This window comes from Babylonia areolata, chromosome 33, assembly GCF_041734735.1.
Source record: "Babylonia areolata isolate BAREFJ2019XMU chromosome 33, ASM4173473v1, whole genome shotgun sequence".
NCBI classification, from domain to species: Eukaryota; Metazoa; Mollusca; class Gastropoda; order Neogastropoda; family Buccinidae; genus Babylonia; species Babylonia areolata.
Genome location: NC_134908.1, coordinates 8,651,050 through 8,673,136, shown reverse-complemented (window position 1 = coordinate 8,673,136; position 22,087 = coordinate 8,651,050). Strand labels below are relative to the sequence as shown.

Genomic DNA, 22,087 nt, shown 5'->3' with positions numbered 1-22,087 from the left:
GGCAAAATTCTATGGAAGATATCCACTGTGATTGGTACACACACGCACACACATATCTATATATATATATACATAAAAGATATATATGTGCATGCACTCGAGGCCCGACAAGCCTTATGCTGCTGTTAAGCATCTGCCTAGCAGATGTGGTTTAACATATGGATTTGCCCGAACACAATGATGCCTCCTTGCAAAATTGAAATCTGTGGGTCTTTTGACGGGGTACATGGTTCTGAGTCTAAGCAGCATGTAATAAAGTAAGGATGGATTTCTTTACAATCTCCCTTGTAAACATATGTGTCATTAAACCTGTTAGTGCCTTGAACCATCTTCAGCTGAATAAAAGTGGAGTATTGGGTTAGTGGTAATGCGCCTGCCTTGGACACTAGATTCTCAAACTTGTCAGTATTTTCTCCCCATCCACTAGACCTTGAGTGGTGGCCTGGACATTAGTCATTTGGATAAGACCAACTTGAGGTCCCGTGTGCAGCATGCACTAAGCGCACATCAAAGAATCCATGACAACAAAAGGGTTGTCCCTGGCAAAAATTCTGTAGAAAAATACAGTGCCTAATGCATGGCTGACCATCTGACATAGTAAAAATTGTCAATAAATGTCCAAGTAAGCTATATATATATATAAAAAAAAAACCAGATTTTGTAACCCTTAACCAATAAACGTTAAGGACAAAATCATTCTCCATAGAAAATCATGTTTGCATCTGTGAGTTGCACTGAACATGATTCAGAGGTTTGTGAAAATTAGTAGCTCACAAGCACTTACATGCACAAACAATAACAAACTTAAATTATGTCAGTTTTATTGTGTGTTTTTTTTTTCAGTTGTAAAAAAGCTGTTTAAAAAAAAACAAATGGTTAGAATTAAGCATATCTACATCTATTCAAATATGAATGTGCAACAGATTTAGAAAACAGCACAAATATCTGAAATTTTATCAACTTGTAATACATGTGTAACAACAGCATAACACCTGTAACAGCAGTATTACATATTCTGTCCTGCAACACGTGTAACAGCAGTATTACATATTCCACAAAGGCAACAGCATTCTCAGTCACCAGTAGTAAGTGGTTCATTGTGTGTGTGTTCTTTAAAAAACTGAATTTCCTCCAGGGAAATAAAACAGACCCATCCAGCGAACCAGACACAGATACAGACACACACATACCCTGAGGCAAAAAATGCTGAACATGACTGTCGAGTACTTGAAAATCTTGGACGAGATCATTCCTTTTATTATAATACAAAAAGGTGTCACACATCAAATGTAAAAAAAAACTAATCAATGAATGCCATTATTGTAAATCTGAAAAATGATAGCCTGTTTTCCTCCCACAGAATGATTAAAAACTGCATATATATATATATATACTATACATTTCAATTTGTGTTCCAATCACCTGTCTTTCCTGCAAAATACTTTGTGCAACAATGAACATTTATTCAGATTTGTATTCCAAACACCTCTTTCATACTGCTGTTTTCTAAGTTTAGTAATTCCAGTGCCTTTCTTCTTCCATTCCCCAGATTACCTTCCAAGCCATTCCATGTCAGAGTTTATCTCAAGGGAGAGAATCCAGATTCAAGAGTAAAAAAGGGGAATTTTCCCTCTCTTCTACCAGATCTTGCAAGGTGGTGTGGGTGTTAGTCTTAAGTTTTCTGTGGGGAAGTGGTTAGTGTTACAGACATGAATATTGGGTTCAATCCCCATTAGAGGTAGGCATTTTCAGCCCATGGCTGGCTCCTATCCAGACTTGAACGTGCAACGGCCATGAACTCAAAATTTAATGGAAAAACGGGGACCACACAGTCGAGCATAATTCATGTTAAGGATATTTTTTGGGAGTGTGCTCTAATTTCCTGACCAACACTGCAGGTGTTTGTATCTCTCATTAGGCTTGGATGATGTCCACATACATTTAAAAAAAACCCAACATAGATCAGTCTTGACATGTTAATCCCAGGCCAAAATGGACACTCACAGTTGCAACAGCATCATTCCCATCATTATCATAATAGAAAGGAAACAACTTGTCCAGCAAATTTTAGAACATACTGTAGCAGAAAACAGACACAATTGCAATTGCAATGAAAGGGCATTTTCTCCATTAACTTTTGTCATTACCTCATGGATGAGAAATTACTCTCTTATTTCCTTTCAGAGTCCGACAATCTGGAACAGCCTTCCATTTAACAACAGACATTCCCCTCCCACAGTTTCTCTGAAGACCCATCTGTTTTAATAAAGCAGTATGGATATCTTTGCCACCACACTTTGCAACTTCCTATCCATGTGTGTCACTGTGTGTAATGTAAATATATTCACGGCAATTTGAAGGTGCATCATTTACAGCCATTTCAAAAACAGCAGCCATCACTTGAAGGAAGAACAACAGTTCCTTCCCTTGGACCATAAGAGCTTTCAGTCTCCACTTTACTTTGGTATATAAATCAAATGCACTGTACTTCTGCAAGCTTGCCTACTTCAGTTTTGCATATTCAGTATTAAGGTATTCATTATCAATAAATGTGTGAGAACAGTCAGAAAAATCATTTCCATGTTTTGATGTGCTGACAGTCAACATACAACAAGTTCAACAGAGCCTTCCCGTGATGTTGAACATATCACAAATTTAACAGTCATCCCTACTGCTCAGTATACTACAAGTTTAACATAGTCATCCCTTGATGTTCGACACGCTACAAGTTTATAACAGTCATCCCATGATGTTCAACAAGCTAGAAGTTTAACAGTCATCCCATGATGTTCAACACGCTACAAGTTCAACTTTAAGAGAGCCACCCCCTAGTGTTCAACATGCTACAAATTTAACATAGCCATCCCCTGATGTTCAACAAGCTGCAACTTTAATATAGTCACCCACTGATGTTCAACATGCTACAACAGTACAAGTTTAACAATAATAACGTAGTCACCCACTGATGTTCAACATGCTACATGCCTAACATGGCCATCCCCTGATGTTCAACATGCTACAAGTTTAAAATAGTCATCCCCTGATGTTCAACACGCTACAAGTTTAACATATCACCCCTTGATGTTTAACACATATATAAGAACTAAAGAAGTTTAAGAGAGTCATCCCCTGATGTTCAACATGCTGCAAGTTTAACAGCCATCCTCTGATGTTCAAAATGCTACAAGTTTAAGTTAACAATCAACCTCTGATGTTCAGCATGCTACAAGAATAACATAGCCATCCCCTGATGTTCAATGTGAGCACTACAAATTTAACAGTCATCTCCTGATGTTCAATATGAGTACTACAAATTTACTAGTCATCCCCTGATGTTCAACATGCAAGTCAAACAGAGCCTTCCCATGATGTTGAACATACTAGAAGTTTAACAGTCAACCCCTGATGTTCAACATGATACAATTACAAGTTTAAGTCAGCCATCCCCTGATGTTCAACATGCTACAAGTTTAAGTCAGCCATCCCCTGATGTTCAACATGATACAAGTTTAAGTCAGCCATCCCCTGATGTTCAACATGATACAACTACAAGTTTAAGTCGGCCATCCCCTGATGTTCAACATGCTACAAGTCAGCCATCCCCTGATGTTCAACATGATACAACTACAAGTTTAAGTCGGCCATCCCCTGATGTTCAACATGATACAACTACAAGTTTAAGTCGGCCATCCCCTGATGTTCAACATGATACAACTACAAGTTTAAGTCAGCCATCCCCTGATGTTCAACATGATACAAGTTTAAGTCAGCCATCCCCTGATGTTCAACATGATACAATTACAAGTTTAAGTCAGCCATCCCCTGATGTTCAACATGCTACAAGTTTAAGTCAGCCATCCCCTGATGTTCAACATGATACAAGTTTAAGTCAGCCATCCCCTGATGTTCAACATGATACAAGTTTAAGTCAGCCATCCCCTGATGTTCAACATGATACAACTACAAGTTTAAGTCGGCCATCCCCTGATGTTCAACATGATACAATTACAAGTTTAAGTCGGCCATCCCCTGATGTTCAACATGATACAACTACAAGTTTAACACAGTCATCCCCTGATGCTCCACAACCGTATGGTCAGGAAGACGGGCAGCGGTCAGCGTAGACACCTTGCCCCCCATCGTGGTACATCTTGCGGTGGAAGGTCAGACTGGACAGCACCGGGAATCCCTGGTGGCAGTCAGTGCACACGTACCTGCTGTCCTTATGGTGCTTCCGCCGGTGCGTCTTGTAGCTGTACTGGCACGAGTACGTCTGCCCACAGTCCTCGCAGCGAAATGGTTTCTCCCCAGTGTGCCGGCGCTTGTGCTTCCGCAGTGCCTCCCCCATAGCGAAGCTGGCCTGGCACAGGTCACAGCTGAATGGTTTCTCTCCTGTGTGGGTCCTCATGTGAACTTTGAGGCTGGCCGCCTTGTAGAACTTCAGCTCGCACAGGCTGCAAGGGAAGCGGCGGATCCCTTTGTGGACTGACTCTACGTGGACCTGAAGCTCTGACAGGGAGAAAAAGCGCCGTGTGCATTCCTCGCAGGCGAACTCCTTCCCCGTGTGTTTCTGCATGTGTCGCCTGAGCCCCACCTTCCTGTAGAACTTGGCGCCGCAGATCTCGCACTGCTGGGTCTTCTCACCGTGGAAGAGCATGTGCTGCCGGAGACAGGCCTTGTTCTTGAAGGCCTTGGGGCAAAGGGGGCAGGGGAAGGGGCTGTCTTTGTTGTGGTAGGTCATGTGGGTGTTGAGGCAGTCCTTGTTCTTGAACACCTTGCCGCAGTGCGGGCACAGCACCGCATCACTGGCTGTTCTCCCCTTCAGTTTCTTCTGGTGCTTCTTGAGGTGGCGGTCAAAGTCTTTCTTGGTCATGGCCGGGAACGACCGCTGGCACTGCTCGCAAAACCGGTCCCTCTCCCGCGCGTGCTGTCTCCGGTGTCGTCCTACCTGGCAGCCGGACACGAACACATCCCCGCACTGACCGCACCGCTGGTCATTGGCCGCCAGCCTGACGTGGTTGTAAAACGTGTGAAAGTGGGGGAAGGTTTTGGCGCATGCGCTACAGGAGAACACCCCCTCCTCTTCCTGAGAGCTGTAGTGGGTCCTGATGTGGCTTCTGTGCTGGCTGGAAGGCAGGATCTGATGGCAGACTGGGCAGATGCATTGTTCTGCTTCTGCATGGGGTGAAGAACACTCCTGGAGTTCTGCATGATCTGGAAAGTCTGGTACTATAATCTCACTTTCTTGCTTGGTTTCAACCCCCAGTGCTACAGACTCTGAATACATCTCCTCCCTTTGGGAGGTGTGACCACCCTGGGCTGAAGAAGGCATGTCAGGTTGTGTAACCTGCGCACAGTAATCCGTCTCTTCACCATACACATTGCTAAAACACTCACCGGAATGTTTCTTTTTGTCATGGTGATGGTGGTGAAAAGGACCGACTAAACCACTGCAGTGCAGACCATCTTGCTCACATTCCTCAAGATGATTGGTCACGTCTGAAGGGTCTGGCCGAGGAAATGCTGTCTCACTGTTATCACTCTCGCTCCTTGCTTTCTTTGAAGTCCCTTTGTCTTCAACACTGGCAGCTCTCAAGCTTTCCTGACCCACACAGGGAAATTCAGTTCTCGTCCCCAACACTGACACAGACGATGCTGATGATGACAGGTTCGAGTCTGTTGTCGTCACTGCCTGGGGGGGCGGGTTCCTCGAAGGTCCAAACTGTGACATTGTGGGCGGAGCCTGCGATGATGGGCGCCTGCAGTCAAGGCAGCACAAAACCATGGAGGCACCACAATGGATGCAACTGCTCTCCGGCTGTGCTGTTTTCTCCCTTCTCTCTGAATACCTACAAACACACAGAAACACAATAGTAACTTATATATAATAATAATAATAATCAAACTGAAATTAATAGACCATGTGTGTGTGTGTGTGTGTGTGTGTGTGTTTGAGTAATATATTGTCTTACTTGTGTGAGTGCATATATACATATACATATATGCATATACCTTTTTTTTCTTCTTTTTAAAAAAATTATCTATTTATCTTCTAACAATTTTTACTGCTCTACTTTGTTGCCACAGTATATAAATTCTCCATGATAACTCCTGGCTGTTCTCCCCAGAAAAAGCGAAACCACAGAGTTGAACCTACCAATATTTTTGTTTTCATGTGTGTATGAGTGTGCTCCCAAAATATATGTATATACATGTATATGTATATATAATACACAAACTCCTGTATATTTTTCTGTACAATTTTGCCAGGTTTCAGTTTAGTTTCAAAGAAGCACCAAAGCGTGCCAACTGATCCATACATATTACACTTCATCTGCTTGAAATTCATCACAAAAATTGGAGAAAAAAAAGAAAAAAAAAAAGATCAGATGTCTGATCTAAGCTGTGACCCAACAGAATGGTCACGCCTCTCTCTAGAGCTCACCTTAGTTGCCAGGAAAAATGTGTTGCTGTCACTAGTAGTAGTAGTAAGTCTCAGTTCTCATTGTATGTTATATCTTACACAAAGTGCGAGTGCATTTAACATATTCCTTTATACTAATCTTAATGATACTAATGCTAGTAATAGCCTGTCCACCTGTTATAATTGTGCCAACAGAAAATAATCTTATATTTATAACAAATATTTTTGGGGGGTTAAATTCTTCTTGTCTTATGTTATATGTTATTTAGTAAGGGTGACTACCACTGAATCAATATAGATAGATATCAAATGGCTTGGAAACAAAGGAGACACAAAAAATATTAATCATTTATATTAATTTATTATTTTCCATTCTGTGGTTGATCTCTGATTATGGATTTTATTTTTTTAATATTTAAATCAAAACATCAAAAATTGTGGCATGGTACACAAAACAGTATGTATGCATACATGTATGTGTGTGTGTGTGTGTGTGTGTGTGTGTGTGTGTGTGTGCACTGCATACATCAGAAACTGAGAGAGACAGTGTGTGTTTGTGTGAGTGTGTACACACTGCATGTCACTGTGTGTGAACCATATGTCTGAAACTCTGTGTGTGTGTGTGTGTGTGTGTGAGTGTGCATGTGTGTGTGTATGCCACTCTGTGTGTGTGTGTGTGTGTGTGTGTGTGTGTGTATGCGCGCGCATTGCATATCACTGTGTCTGTGTCCACTGCATATGTCAGAAACTGAGACATAGAGTGTGTGTGTATGAATGTGTGAACACACTGCAGGCAACTTTGTGTGAATACTGTATCAGTGTATGTCAGAAACTCTGTCTTCGTGTGAATCAGAATCAGAATCAGAATCAGTTTTAATGTCAATTAAACCTGAACAAGGTTTATAAGACACGCATGCAAAGTTACATGAAACCACGCACACACAAAAAAAAAGCAAACAAAAATAGATAAAATTAATACTGAACAAGACGTGTGTGTGTGTTTGTGTGTGCGCATGTGTGTATACTCTCTGTGTGTGACTGTCTGTATAGTGTAATGGCAGACTCACAAACTAAGCAAGAAACTGGCAATATCAGCATCCGATGACAGTCCTCTAGAAGCTCCGACTGAAGTCCACTGTCCGACGGTCTCCGGATCCTCGAAAACAACTTTGCGGTTTCTCTTTCGCTTCGATGTTCTTTTTGGCTCCGGTAGAAATGCATCACTTTCATTATCTTGTGCAGGTTCCGTTTTTCTACGGCGTCTGTGTGTTGACATTGTTGTGTTGTTCATTTGTTTCACTTTCAGTTAAACTGTTCATTGAAAAACACAGCTTGAAAAACCAAAACAAATTGGATCGAAACTTTCGCTTGAGTTTTATCTGCAAAGCGGAAGTTGTTATCCTGAAGACAGATTATACGTACAGCAGAAATGAAGGCATTGTTTGTTGTGATTGTGTGGGGGGAAAAAGTTTTGTGCAAAGTAAATTACCCAAATATCACGTCATGTCAGATTTAGGCGCATACAGGCTTGGTATGCATTTAACATGTTCGGTACGTTCTTTATATATATCTAAATGACAAAGATCATGCATATTATACACACATGCATGTTTTGCATACATACATACATGCATACATACATACATACAATTTTGATCAAATAAATTTCATGTCAGTGTATCATAACACAATATGTGTATGAGGCAGAGCGAGCTGCTGGTTGTGGGTTTGTTTTGTTGTTGTTGTTGTTGTTTTGTTTTTTGACAGTGCCAAGTACTTGGGCGTCACCATCATGAAAGACCTGAGCTAGCACGTCGACACCGTGTGCTCCAAGGCCAACAAGACTCTTGGGTTCTTGTGCCGCAACCTGAAGACTGGCTCGCGAGGGATCACTGACGGAGACGGCGTACAAGGCCTTCGTGCGGCCTGTCCTAGAGTACGCCACTGCAGTATGCAGAATCCCCACACGCAGCAGAACATTGACAGGTTGGAGTCTGTTCAGCGTCGTGCAGCCCGGTTCCGCCGTCATGACTGAGGCTCTACCGCAACATTTCAGTCGTGATCAACGAACTGCGGTGGCCCTCCCTAGAATGGAGTGATGGCCCAGAGGTAACGCTTCCGCCTAGGACTGAAGCGAGAGAATCTCGGAGCGCGCTGGTTCGAATCACGGCTCAGCTGCCGATATTTTCTCCCCCTCCACTAGACCTGGGTGGTGGTCTGGACGCTAGTCATTCGGATGAGACGAGTAAACCGAGGTTCCGTGTGCAGCATGCACTTAGCACACGTAAAAGAACCCGGGTCACGCCGCGGGCAACAAAAAAGGTTGTTTCTGGCAAAATTCTGTAGAACTAAAATCTATTTCGATAAGAACAACAAATAAAACTGCACGCAGGAAAACACTGATGGGTGGCGCTGTAGTGTAGCGACGCGCTCTCCCTGGGGAGAGCAGCCCGAATTTCACACAGAGAAATCTGTTGTGATAAAAAGAAATACAAATACAAATCCAGGCCGGCGCCGGACTGTCCGCCTTTCCATGCCGCTGTACCGCGCATCCAGCATGAGACTATCACCATTGGCAGCATCAGGGTCAAGCTCAAACCATTGCCCGCTCGCCAGAGAAGAAGCCACAACTGAACCAGCAGCTCACCACTCTGCCTCGGTGCCGGACCCAGTATCAGCAGGCGTCCTTCCTACCGCCGCGGACCATCAGAGAGTGACTGGAACGACCTTCCCCATGAAGTCATGGAGGCCAAGACCATTGACACGTTCGTGTCGCGGACCTCCAGTCTCCCCCAGTAGCCCAGATTTTTTTTTTTTTTTTTTCCCAGTGCGCATCCGACCTCCCCTCAAAGTGACAGAATAGTCAACATGATAACTGCGGCCACAACGATGGAAGAAAAATAATAGTTAATAATTATTATATTTATATAGCGCTGAATCTTGTGCAGAGACAAATCAAAGTGCTTTCGCACCAGTCATTCAAAGGCATGCATAACTGAATTCTAAAACTGGGGAAAAAAAACAACAACTGAAGACTGACAAAGGAGAGGCAGGGAAGGGAGGCTATTTTAGGAAGAGGTGGGTTTTAAGGCCAGACTTTACAGAGCTGAGTGTGGAGACCTGACGAAGCGAAAGAGGAAGTTCATTCCAATTATATGGTCCAGAGACAGAGAAAGAAGAAGACATATTGTTATATATTTCTAACCATTTTGCAGTGGCGTTTATACGCCAGAAATGTTTGACAAACAATAAATATTTTTGTTTCGAAGGAAACTCAGTTCACATAATAGCAGTGGATCTCACAAATCTGCTTTCAGAGCATATAAGTGTACAATTTATGGAGAGAAAAAAGATAAGTAAATAAATAAATAGATGAATAAACAAACAAATGAATTCTTAAAAAATATAAATAAAAAAGTATTGTCACCGATATATATACAATTACATCCCCCCCCCCCCCCCTTTTTTTTCTTCTTCTTCTTTTTAGCAGATACCGTAGAGAAAATAAATACGAATTATTTGCAATCAATGTGTGTTAATTCATAACAGACACGGACAACTATACTGGCGACTGCTGTGGGTATGGACAAAAGAAAAACACACTGCAAATCGCTCTTGGCTTCGACACCTTGATATTGCATTACTTTTCCTTGACTGGCACAGAAACACCATGGACGACGAGAAATGATTAGTGGGTGTATAGATTCGCCCTGGCCTGTATCATTTTTGACAAAAACTGTCAGTCAGAAACCATTCCCGACCAATCGAGACTTGTTTGTGGTAGCACATTGATGAATGTAAAAAAAAACACACGATATTTCAGTTTTTAGATCTGCAAAGATGACAGTCGATTACCACCCCACCCCCAACCCTATACATTATATATATCGTATTTTGAAACCTCACTTTTTTTTTCTTTTTTTTTCTTTTTTTAATGTTGTGTTCCAAGGCAGTGTTAATTAGGTACTTATTATACGTTATTTAGATCTGTGAGCGAAATTTGTCCTTTTGGTTACATCAAGCCATATTGTTACCAGTCACATCAAGCCATATTATTATCAGGATGAGCGTGCTTTCTCAGGACATTACATTTGACAGTCGCAGAGTTGCGTTCCGGTTTTTTTTTTGTTTTGTTTTGTTTTGTTTTCTTGTTGTTGTTTTTTCCTGGGCGTTGTTGTTTGCTCTGTGAGGCCACGTTCTGTCGGAAATGTATGTCCGGCTTCCGTTCCGGTCTTTTCTTCGTTTTAAGTATGACGTAATATCCAAAATTACGCATTGCAATCTGCAAGATCCTGTACATGTTCTGAGTGACAAGTACGATTGGCGTTTCCGGACAACTTTTCAGAGATTTTTTCCCCCTCTTTATTTATCTCCATTTTTTTTTTTGGCAGAAAGAAGAGGGATTCAGTTCACCACGTAAATAAATCGGACATATTTGTCTGTCACAAAAAGTATAAAAACACGGATAATTGACCAAACAGAAACTCGCTGGCACTGCAGCTGATAAATTAGAGAGGAAGAGAAAGAAGATTTTTTCCAAAATTATCGGATTTTCCATTTCCAGTCATCAACAACTTCTTTCCTTCAATCGTCAGTCAGTGTGGTGTTGATAGAAGTCACAAGAATACTTGTGAAAGGGTACGTGACGGGAATTAATGTTTCGGTGGTCGAACAGGTCTGTATCTCCGTCTGTCTGTCTGTCTGTCTCTCTGTGCCTGTGTCACTGTTTCTCGGTGTGTTGCCCTCTGTGTTTCTCTCTCTCTCTCTCTCTCTCTCTCTCTCTCTCTCTCTCTCTTTCTCTATGTGTGTGTGTGTGTGTGTTCCTCTTTCTGTGTGTTTCTCAGTGTGTCTGTCTGCCTCTGTCTTCCCCAGTATGTTTCATCAAGGACAACAAATTTTAAAACATTGAATACTTGTCAATCTTAATATCAAAGTAGGCTGAATAGATCACACACGCACGCACGCACACACACACACACACACACACACACACACACACACACACATGCACGCACGCGCGTGCACACACATACAGCGAGAGTGAGAGAGAGAGAGAAACTGACAAACATCCATCTTTCATTTTTCTAACCTTTCTTATATCTGTTTTGTTCTTGTGGTTGTTTTCTTTTCTTTTTTTTAACACGGCGTTCTTATCTACCTATTCTTTTTTTCTTTTCTTTTTTCTTTTTTTATTTTATTTTATCAAACCGTGTTTTTCAAATGAATTTGGCATTGACGTTTTTCGCCAGGGGACGAACAAGGCTGAGCATTCACTTCTACAGCATCCTAACAGTGACGACAACAACAACAACAACAACAACAACAACGACAACGGCATTCAACAGCGAAGTCAACAACCAACACTTTTTCCTCACCACTAACACCAATATCAACCGCAACGAAACACCACCACCACACAACTGCCGACAATATTAACAGCAACAAAAATCCACCAATAACAACAAAACACATACCAGTACCACGCAACGAACAACAATATCAACAACAACAACAACAAAACGCAAACAATAACAACAAAATACACACCACTACCACGCCGCAAACAACAATATCAACAACAAACAAACACCACCAATAACAACAACAACAAAACACACAAGCTACAACAATAACAACAGCAAACACCACCACCAAACCACTAACAATATCAACGGGACAACGATACACCACCAATAGCAACAAACTACACAAGCTACAAACAAAAAGAATAACAACAGCGATAACAACAAACACCGCAACCACACCACTAACAAATTTTTTTTTTTTTTAATAAAAAACAACAAAAAAACACCACCAATATCAGCAAACACCGCCACCACCAAGAACAACAACAAACACAACCACCTGCAACAACAACAACAAACACACCACCACCATCAGGAAGAACAACAAACAACCATCTGTAACAACAACAACAAACACACCACCACCACCACCACCACCACCACCAGGAAGAACAACAAACAACCATCTGTAACAACAACAACAAACACACCACCACCACCAACAACAACAAACACACCACCACCACCACCAACAACAACAACAAACACACCACCACCACCTGGAACAACAACCATCTGCAACAACAACAAACTCACCACCACCACCAACAAGAACAACAACAATAAACACACCACCAACAACAACAACAAACATACCACCACCTCCAACAACAACAAACACACCACCACCACTACCAACAACAACAAACACACCACCACAACCAACAACGACAACAACAAACACACCACCACCAACAAACACAACCATCTGCAACAACAACAACAAACACACCACCACCAACAAACACAACCATCTGCAACAACAACAAACACACCACCACCACCACCACCACCAACAACAACAACAATAATAAACAAACAAATAAACCGTACCACCACCGCTGCAGCACACAAACAAAAACAAAAACCAACAACAACAATAACAACAGCAACAAAGCAACAAACAAAACAAATCGGCGGTGAAAAATGGAGAACGCCACCCAGTTGTACGAACTGAACGGTCGGGTCTTCAGGTACCTGATCCCAGATCTTCTTCTTCAATGCCTCGTCATCGGTGTGGGCGTCCCTGGCAATGTCTTGGTCGTCTACAACTACCACCACTACTTCAAGAGAATCCTCTCCTGGTACTATATCGTCTCTCTGGCCGTCTACGACCTTCTAATTTGCGTTGTTGTGATCCCTATGAGTTTGGTCACGTCGTTCGTCATCGTGGTGAACACGGATGTGGCCCAATGTCGGGCTTTCAGAACGCTGGAGGGTTCCACGCTTCTGGCTCTGCAGTGTCTTCTGGCGGGGCTTTCTGTCAGCTGTTACATGAGCGCTAACCGGAAGAAAAAAAATGCCTTCCGCGTGAGAGGTTTTTTTGTGAGTGTGCTTTGATTGGTTGATTGATTTTGTGCGTGTATGTGTGTGTGTGTGTGTGTGTGTGTGTGTGTGTGTGTAGTAAAACTATAGCATTCGTTGAATAAATATAGTAGTGAGGGGACGTGTGTGTGATAATATGGGGACGTCCCAAAATAACAATTAACATATACCAGGGTCCTTCAAATGAGTCTCGCAATACAGTAATTCTAGGAAAGTTAGATCTGTTCACTCCACTTTTCCAAAGAACTCTCCCTCAGCTTGTATGCACTTTATCGTCCACTCAAACCAAGTTGTCATGACGCCAGCCCACGTGACCTGGGGTACGTCCATAATGAGACCCTCCAAGAAGGCTCGAGCATCGTCTGCACACTGAAACATTTCCCCCTTCAACTGTTGCTTCACCTCAGGCAAAAAAAAAACCAACAAGGAGACTAAGTCAGGAGAATGAAGGGGATGAGTGACCAGTTGCACGCTGTTCACTTTCAGGAAATTGAGTTGCAGCAGCTTTGTGAGCTCAGGCATTGCCGCCATAATGCAGCAGTAGCCCTCTTGTTCCACTTCTTGAACAGCGTATACATGATGCTTCGAACGCCTTTGGGAGGCAGACAGTGACGTACCACTCAGAGTTTACAGCCCATCTTTCTTGGAGGAGTACTGTTACAACATAGCCTGATTTTGCAAAGAAACGTGCAACCATTTGTTTGGAATGACTATTGAAACGACAGAAGTTTGTAGGTGCATCTGAAAAAAAACAACCTCAAACAGCTGATTGCTGTTTTGTTTCTCAATTGTACTGGTACAACCATGTTTCATTTTCTGTTGCAATGTCCCAAACACGATCTGATCATCCGCCATTGAATTATCACAACATGTACGTTCACCATTCAAACCTACCCTTGTTTCTGCTCTTCTGTCAAGTGGTGAGGTTCCCAGCGGGCATAACACTTCCTCCAGCTATGGAGTTGTTTATGAAGGATGGTGCCAATGTTCCCTGATGAAATCATCTTCTCTTCCATTTCATCAATGCTGACACGAGGGTCATCTTTGATCATGGACCTCACCTGGGCCATTTTTTGGTTGGTTACCACTGTTACAGGTCAGCCACAATGGTCATCATCTTTCAGGGTTGGTCTTCACGTCGAAACTGCTTGTATCACGAAAAGACTGTGGTCTGTGATGGTGCTTGCTTCCCAAAAAAATCCTGCAAACTTTGGAAGCATTGCTGATACCTCTTTCCCAGGCGAAAGTCGTACAGTATCAATGCTCTAGTATCCTGTTGACTCAGCTCAATTTCAGCCCAAGGGTACAGTCACCCTTGCCTGACATTTTGCCTTCCTGAACACAAACGGTTTTACGTAGCAGAATGAAATTTGACTTTTTACTAATAATGACATTGCTGTATATAATGACGTGATAATGATTATTGTGATGTCAGTAGTTCTTCACCATTGCATCACTTGTTGAAGGGCCCTTATATTTTTTTAGTGTCCCAAACTTGCCCCAAATTCACACACACACACACACACACACACACACACACACACACACACATATATATATATATATATATATATATATATATATATAGACAGATGTCCTAGAAGTCTACCATCTCATCTGAAAGACTAATATGTAGACCATCACACAAGGTCTAGAGGTGGGGGAAGAGTAAAAAAGGTAAAAATGAAACAGGCCCTTGCAAAAATCGAACCTGGACCACTCAGTTCCTAACTGGGTGCTAATACCACAAGGCCACCACTCTCGATCGTTCCTGTTTCTTGCTTTTAATCAATCACCTGTCTAATTAGACATCATAATTAGGCAAAATTAAGGACTTTATGAATACTTCCTTGAAATATTTTTTTGTTCACCAATTACAGAAGGACAAACACTTTCTTCACACATGCACACACAATCCGGATACATATACATGCGCAGATATTCATATACGTGCACAAACACGTCACACACACACACACACACACACACACACACACGCACACACAACGCCACAACACAATACAACCAAAACAACCTCCTCCTCTCTCTCTCTCTCTCTCTCTCACACACACACACACAAACACACCTCCCCTCCCCAACCCAACCCAACCCCTAGACAATCACAGAAAGTGAAATCTTACTTTGCCCTATCATCAGGTAAAAACTACGTTGTATCTGGTGTTGTCTGTGCTGTTCCACCTCCCATTCGCGTTCACCGTCTTCGGCATCAGTCGGGCGCCCACAGGCATCTCGGGACTTCGTTCCTATATCTGCTGTGTTGCTGAAGATGCTGTCGGTAAGAGACTTCTTCTTCCTTCTTCTTCTACGTTCGTGGGCTGCAACTCCCACGTTCACTCGTATAATCTTATACGCGAGTGGGCTTTTACGTGTATGACCGTTTTTAACCCGCCATGTAGGCAGCCATACTCCGCTTTCGGGGGTGTGCATGCTGGGTATGTTCTTGTTTCCATAACCCACCAAACGCTGACATGGATTACAGGATCTTTAACGTGCGTATTTGATCTTCCGCTTGCGTATACACACGAAGAGGGTTCAGGCACTAGCAGGTCTGCACATATGTTGACCTGGGAGATCGTAAAAATCTCCACCCTTTACCCACCAGGCGCCGTTACCGAGATTCGAACCCGGGACCCTCAGACTGAAAGTCCAAAGATTTAACCATTCGGCTATTGCGCCCGTCAGGAGGAGATAATAATTATTCAGTTGATTTTTCTTCTTTACTTTATGTTGAGCTTTTCTGTTGACAAAGGCGGCAGATTGGAAAAGACGCTCATGTGCCAATTCAGTGTTCACGAGAGCCTGGGATCATAACCCCGCTCTCACCCTTTCTCCGAAATTTTGAATGGAAAATCAACCATCCTCAAGTCATCCGGAAGAAATGTCCGACCCAATTCAAGCGGCCCGGAAGCTCTACGGAGGACTGGAGGACCTGCGACGTTCTGCCTCAAGTCATTCGGATGAGGTACCCGACCTAATCCCAGCAGCCCGGAAGCTCTACGGAAGACTGGAGGACCTGCGACGTTCTGCCTCAAGTCATTCGGATGAGGTGCCTGACCCAATCCCAGCGGCCCGGAAGCTCTACGGAGGACTGGAGGACCTGCGACGTTCTGCCTCAAGTCATTCGGATGAGGTGCCCGACCCAATCCCAGCGGCCCGGAAGCTCTACGGAGGACTGGAGGACCTGCGACGTTCTGCCTCAAGTCATTCGGATGAGGTACCCGACCTAATCCCAGCAGCCCGGAAGCTCTACGGAAGACTGGAGGACCTGCGACGTTCTGCCTCAAGTCATCCGGATGAGGTGCCTGACCCAATCCCAGCGGCCCGGAAGCTCTACGGAGGACTGGAGGACCTGCGACGTACTGCCTCAAGTCATTCGGATGAGGTGCCTGACCCAATCCCAGCGGCCCGGAAGCTCTACGGAGGACTGGAGGACCTGCGACGTACTGCCTCAAGTCATTCGGATGAGGTGCCTGACCCAATCCCAGCGGCCCGGAAGCTCTACGGAGGACTGGAGGACCTGCGACGTTCTGCCTCAAGTCATTCGGATGAGGTGCCCGACCCAATCCCAGCAGCCCGGAAGCTCTACGGAAGACTGGAGGACCTGCGACGTACTGCCTCAAGTCATTCGGATGAGGTGCCTGACCCAATCCCAGCGGCCCGGAAGCTCTACGGAGGACTGGAGGACCTGCGACGTACTGCCTCAAGTCATTCGGATGAGGTGCCTGACCCAATCCCAGCGGCCCGGAAGCTCTACGGAGGACTGGAGGACCTGCGACGTACTGCCTCAAGTCATTCGGATGAGGTGCCTGACCCAATCCCAGCGGCCCGGAAGCTCTACGGAGGACTGGAGGACCTGCGACGTACTGCCTCAAGTCATTCGGATGAGGTGCCTGACCCAATCCCAGCAGCCCGGAAGCACTACGGAGGACTGGAGGACCTGTGACGTACTGCCGCCTTCGTCGAGGAGACGGGGGAATCCATCTGATAAATTAATGACGAACGAGACAACATTCGGATGAGACGATAAACCGAGGTCCTGTGTGCAGAGTCCACTTGGGCCACTGACAAAAAAAGAACCCATGGCGCGAAAAAAGTGTTGTCATCTGGCCAAATCCAGTGGTTGAAAAAAAAAATCCACTCAGATAGGTACACAAAATATACATGACGAGTGTCACGGGTTATACTGCTGTCAGGCATCTTACCTAGCAGATGTGGTGTAGCATTTATGGATTTGTCCTAACGCAGGACGCCTCTTTGAGAAACTGAAACTTTGCTATTCTGTTCTCTCTCTCTCTCTCTCTCCCTCTTTTGTTGTTAATATTCCTCTCTTTTTTGTGTAACGAAATAGAAATGCCCTTGCAGGTCACTTGTACTCACAGTGCACTTCGATTACTCAATGTGTCATGTGGTGTAACTTTTCTACAACGAGAATGTGGTTGATATGCAAAAGGGAATTGTTGGTTTTGATGATGGTGATGATGATAATGATAAACCTCAATGAGTCCCATGGTGTAACTGTTCTCCAGTGAGATTGTGTGAAATGTGCAAAAGGGGACTGTTGTTGATGATGATCATGACCATGTTTCAACAAGATGTAACCTTCAATGCCAGGGACAAAATGATGAGACAATAGTTTTGTAATACATGTCTATAGCAACGTACAAAATTTAGTCCACAGTCCATGTGCTTCTGTCACAGGAATGACCGATTTAAAACGACAAAGGCTTTTTCGTAGTCGATGAAAACACAACCTCTTTTTCATATCAAGAAAAACTCCGTAATTGTGTGAGGTGTGAGTATCAGTTTCACATTCTCAAAGAGGCATCACTCCGTTTGGACAAATCCATATACGCTGCACCACATCTGCTAGACAGATGCCTGACAGCAGAATACTCCCAATGAGCTTGTCAGGCCTTGAGTGCATGCTTATATATTTGTGTACCTATCAGAGTGGATTTCTTTGTACATAATTTTGCCACAGGACAACCCTTTTGTTGCCATGGGTTCTTTTTCAGTGTGTCAAATGCGTGCTGCACACGGGACCTTGGCTTATCGTCTCATCCTGAAAGACTAGACACTCAGTTTGATTTTCCAGTCAAACGGAAAGTTTGAAACTTGGATATGATCGTAAAAACAATGAAATGCTGGCAAATATGAGGTGCTCGAGGCGGAATCGTTCGTTTTCCAGCACATAACTTTTGATTCGACGAACACGCGATTCTGATGGTGAGCAGACAGTAGTAGTGATTTGCCTTGATATGTGCAATTTACATGCTTTGTTTGTTTGGAGTTTTTGTTGTTGTTGTTTGCTTGTTTGTTGTTGGTGTTGTTTTTGTTTTGTTTTGTTCTTGTAACTGCATACTGCATAGTCACTGAAACAAAATTATGCACGATTTTCAAGAATTAGGGGGGAAAAAAAATAATAAAAAAAATCATCAAGTGCAAGTACCATTTTCGGTATGGATGTTTTTCTTCTTCTTCTTTTTTTTTTTTTCATTAGGAACCATGAAGGCTTTGCCTCTCTTGTTCATTTCTGTTACAGGGACAACTACTGATGAGCTGTACGAAAACATGATGCGAATCATCTTCGCCATTGTTATCATCTTCTTCCTCATCTTCTTTGGGCTGATGCTTTCAGAGATCAAGAGGAACAGGCTGAGGAGGGATGACCGTGCATATTTATGCGAGTAGGTTTTTGTTTTTATGTTTATTTTCTTTTTCTTTTCTTTTTTTTTTTTTCTGAGATAGACTGTGTGGATTTCCGGTGGCAAGGGTGTTAGTGGATATGGTAGTGTGGGGTGTTTTGTGTGCATTGTGCTGTGCTGCTGTTGTATGTGCGTACATGCACGTGCATGTGTGTGTGCGTGCATGCGTGTGTGTGTGTGTGTTTGTGTGCGAATAAGACCTTTCCAGTCACCCCTTTCATGATGATCTGGTGTACCATACTGGACCATGATCAGTCAGAATTCTAAGTTTGATAATAACATTTTGGATGGCAGATGCGGTCACTATGAAACTTTTTTTTATTTTTTTTTTTTTTTATAAATTTTGCCAAATATTGATTTTGGCGACCTTTTGACCTCCCACCCTGCGTACCGTATTATCATAAATCAGATGGCTTCAAAGATCCTATTAATACCTACCATCATACCAAGTTTGATTCCTGTGCCATTTGTAGCACCCGAGAAAAAAATGCCAACACTTTAAGTTTACCGTGGACAAACATGCAGACACCGGGTCATTGATTTGTATTTGTTTGTATTTGTATTTGTATTTCTTTTTATCACAACAGATTTCTCTGTGTGAAATCCGGGCTGCTCTCCACAGGGAGAGCGCGTCGCTATACTACAGCGCCACCCATTTTTTGTATTTTTTTCTGCGTGCAGTTTTATTTGTTTTTCCTATCGAAGTGGATTTTTCTACAGAATTTTGCCAGGAACAACCCTTTTGTTGCCGTGGGTTCTTTTACGTGCGCTAAGTGCATGCTGCACACGGAACCTCTGTTTATCGTCTCATCCAAACGACTAGCGTCCAGACCACCACTCAAGGTCTAGTGGAGGGGGAGAAAATATCGGTGGCTGAGCCGTGATTCGAACCAGCGCGCTCAGATTCTCTCGCTTCCTAGGCGGACGCGTTACCTCTGGGCCATCACTCCACTGGAGTTAATGGAATGAAAATAACATAACGAAGCAAATCATCACCACTCTTCTCGTAGTACTGTGCTCTGAAGTGAACACAGGAATTTTAAAATTGGAAAAAAAGTCACTCTAAATTATGACTGGAGACTAGATCAGACGTCGAAGTTCAAGGTCATAACACAGCGCATTGGAACTATGTATAAGCATGATAGAATCTGGGATTTTACCTACGTTCTGCTGAACACAGAACAGTGATTTGTTTTTGCCAGTTGTTGTTTTTTTGTTGTTTGTTTTTTAAAAGATTTGTCATGGTTACATGGTTACATGGGATGTTTTTGTTTTGTTTTTTGTTTGTTTGGGTTTTTTTGTCAGTTAAAATGCTTTGCAGTGTCTTATTGTTTCTTTTTTTCCATTTCATGATTCCTTTGTTTGGTTAATTTGGTATCACACGCAAGTTTTGAAGGCTTTGCCTCTCTTGTTTTTTTGCAATTGGTCTTGTTTATATGGAATCTTTTCTGCTGCCTTCCGAATTATTTTTGTTTTAGACCAGAGACTCAAGTTCTGTCATCATCTGTGTCTTCATCTTATTCATGCTCTTCCTATTGCTATTGCTACAACTGTCACAGCTACTGTTACTGCAGCTGCTACAGCAGCTGAAAGTACTGTTAAGGTAGTAATGATGGGACATCGTGGTTGCTGCTGCTGTTACGACTTTATTATTCCTGATGGCATTATCTGAAGGTATGCCCATCATTAGGATTGGAATGGTGATGGTAATGGCGGTATTAAATAACGACGTCGGTTATGCTGATGATGAGTGCTGCAGTCATTTTTAATATTTTGTTGGTGGTGTTGGTGTTTGTTGTCTGTGGCACTTATTGTTCTGATTTGTGATCTATCCTTCCATGTTCCCCTGATTCGATTTATCATTCCATGTTTTCCCAGGATCTTACTAAACGCGGAGAACTTCCAAGACACTTTGAATGATTTCGTCACGGATAAGAAAGACTCGAACCCGAAACCTCTGGGCCCTGATCAACCTGATTTCCCAGTAGCTGCTGGTCCTGAACCCTCCCAAAAAGCCTCTCTCCACAGTGTCACCAGTGACGATCACGAGGAAAAACCAGTCACAGAACAAGACATTATCGTCGGTGGTGACAAAATGTGGAACGGAGAGAATGACCCTGAAAAGAACACAACTTTGTCTCACTTTACTCAAGACTCGAAGCCCAATCTTCTGCTCCCTGATAAATCAAATTCACCAACAGTTGCTGCTGCCATCGAATTCTCTCTACAGAGTGCCACCAGAGATGATCACAAGGCACCACCAGTCACAGAGCAAGACATTATCGTCGGTGGCGACAAAATGTGGAACGGACAGAATGAACCTGAAAAGAACACAACTTTATCTCAAGTCTTGACTCAAGACTCGAAGCCCAATCTTCTGCTCCCTGATAAATCAGATTCACCAGCTGCTGTTGCTGCCAGCGAATCCTCCCAAAAGGCCTCTCTCCAGAGTGTCAGGAATGAAGAGAATAAACCTCGAAAGAAGACAATTTTAGCTCGCTTATCTGAAAGCTACCACAATCGGAAAAGGTATTCAATTCATGTATCGTTCCTTGAACGTGGATCACTGAGTCAGCCAGTGAGTTCCAAGGTGCGTTTTGTGACTACTCCGTTGGAAAGAGAATGCAAGAAAAGACCGAAAGAAAAGCCTAATAACAGACTTGTTTCCATGTTCAAGAACAAACACACACCTGTAGGCACGAGCTGCCAATCGTATGTGCTTGATTCTTCTGTTTCGCAGGGTCAGAAAGGCGAGAGTCCACCTGTAGTCAAAAAATCGTACAGTGTTGTGACAGAAACCGACACATCTGTTCGATCTGACCTGCTTGATTCTTCTGGACAACATGCTCAGAAAGTTGAGAGCCCACCTGTAGTTGGAAGGTCGGACAATGCTGTGACGTCAGAACCATCCCCGAAGAAGCAGCCATCTGTGGTGACGCAGTCACACGCTGTTGTGACGTCAGGACCAGGCAACCAGCCGTCATCTGTGACAAAACCGTCACCCGCGATTGCTTCCGAACAGCAAA

The 22,087-nt window shown here is 43.3% G+C and overlaps 1 protein-coding gene across 1 annotated transcript; it reads right to left on the bottom strand.

Annotated features, from left to right (window-relative positions):
• Window positions 1–706: 706 nt before the first annotated feature.
• On the bottom strand, window positions 707–7,792 carry LOC143277164 (uncharacterized). The gene is made up of 2 exons (XM_076581930.1): window positions 7,492–7,792; window positions 707–5,849 (listed from the first exon to the last, which is right to left on the bottom strand). The coding sequence occupies exons 1-2, from the start codon at window positions 7,713–7,715 to the stop codon at window positions 4,097–4,099; spliced, it is 1,977 nt and encodes a 658-aa protein (XP_076438045.1). The 5' UTR covers window positions 7,716–7,792; the 3' UTR covers window positions 707–4,096.
• Between the last annotated feature and the right edge of the window lie 14,295 nt (window positions 7,793–22,087).

Excerpts from the sequence above, each read along its gene's own strand:
- LOC143277164 (XM_076581930.1), bottom strand. The coding sequence starts at position 7,715 with ATGAACAACACAACAATGTCAACACACAGACGCCGTAGAAAAACGGAA. Across the intron at positions 5,850-7,491 it reads GCCAGTTTCTTGCTTAGTTT|GTATTCAGAGAGAAGGGAGA; the intron begins GTGAGTCTGCCA and ends GTGTGTTTGTAG.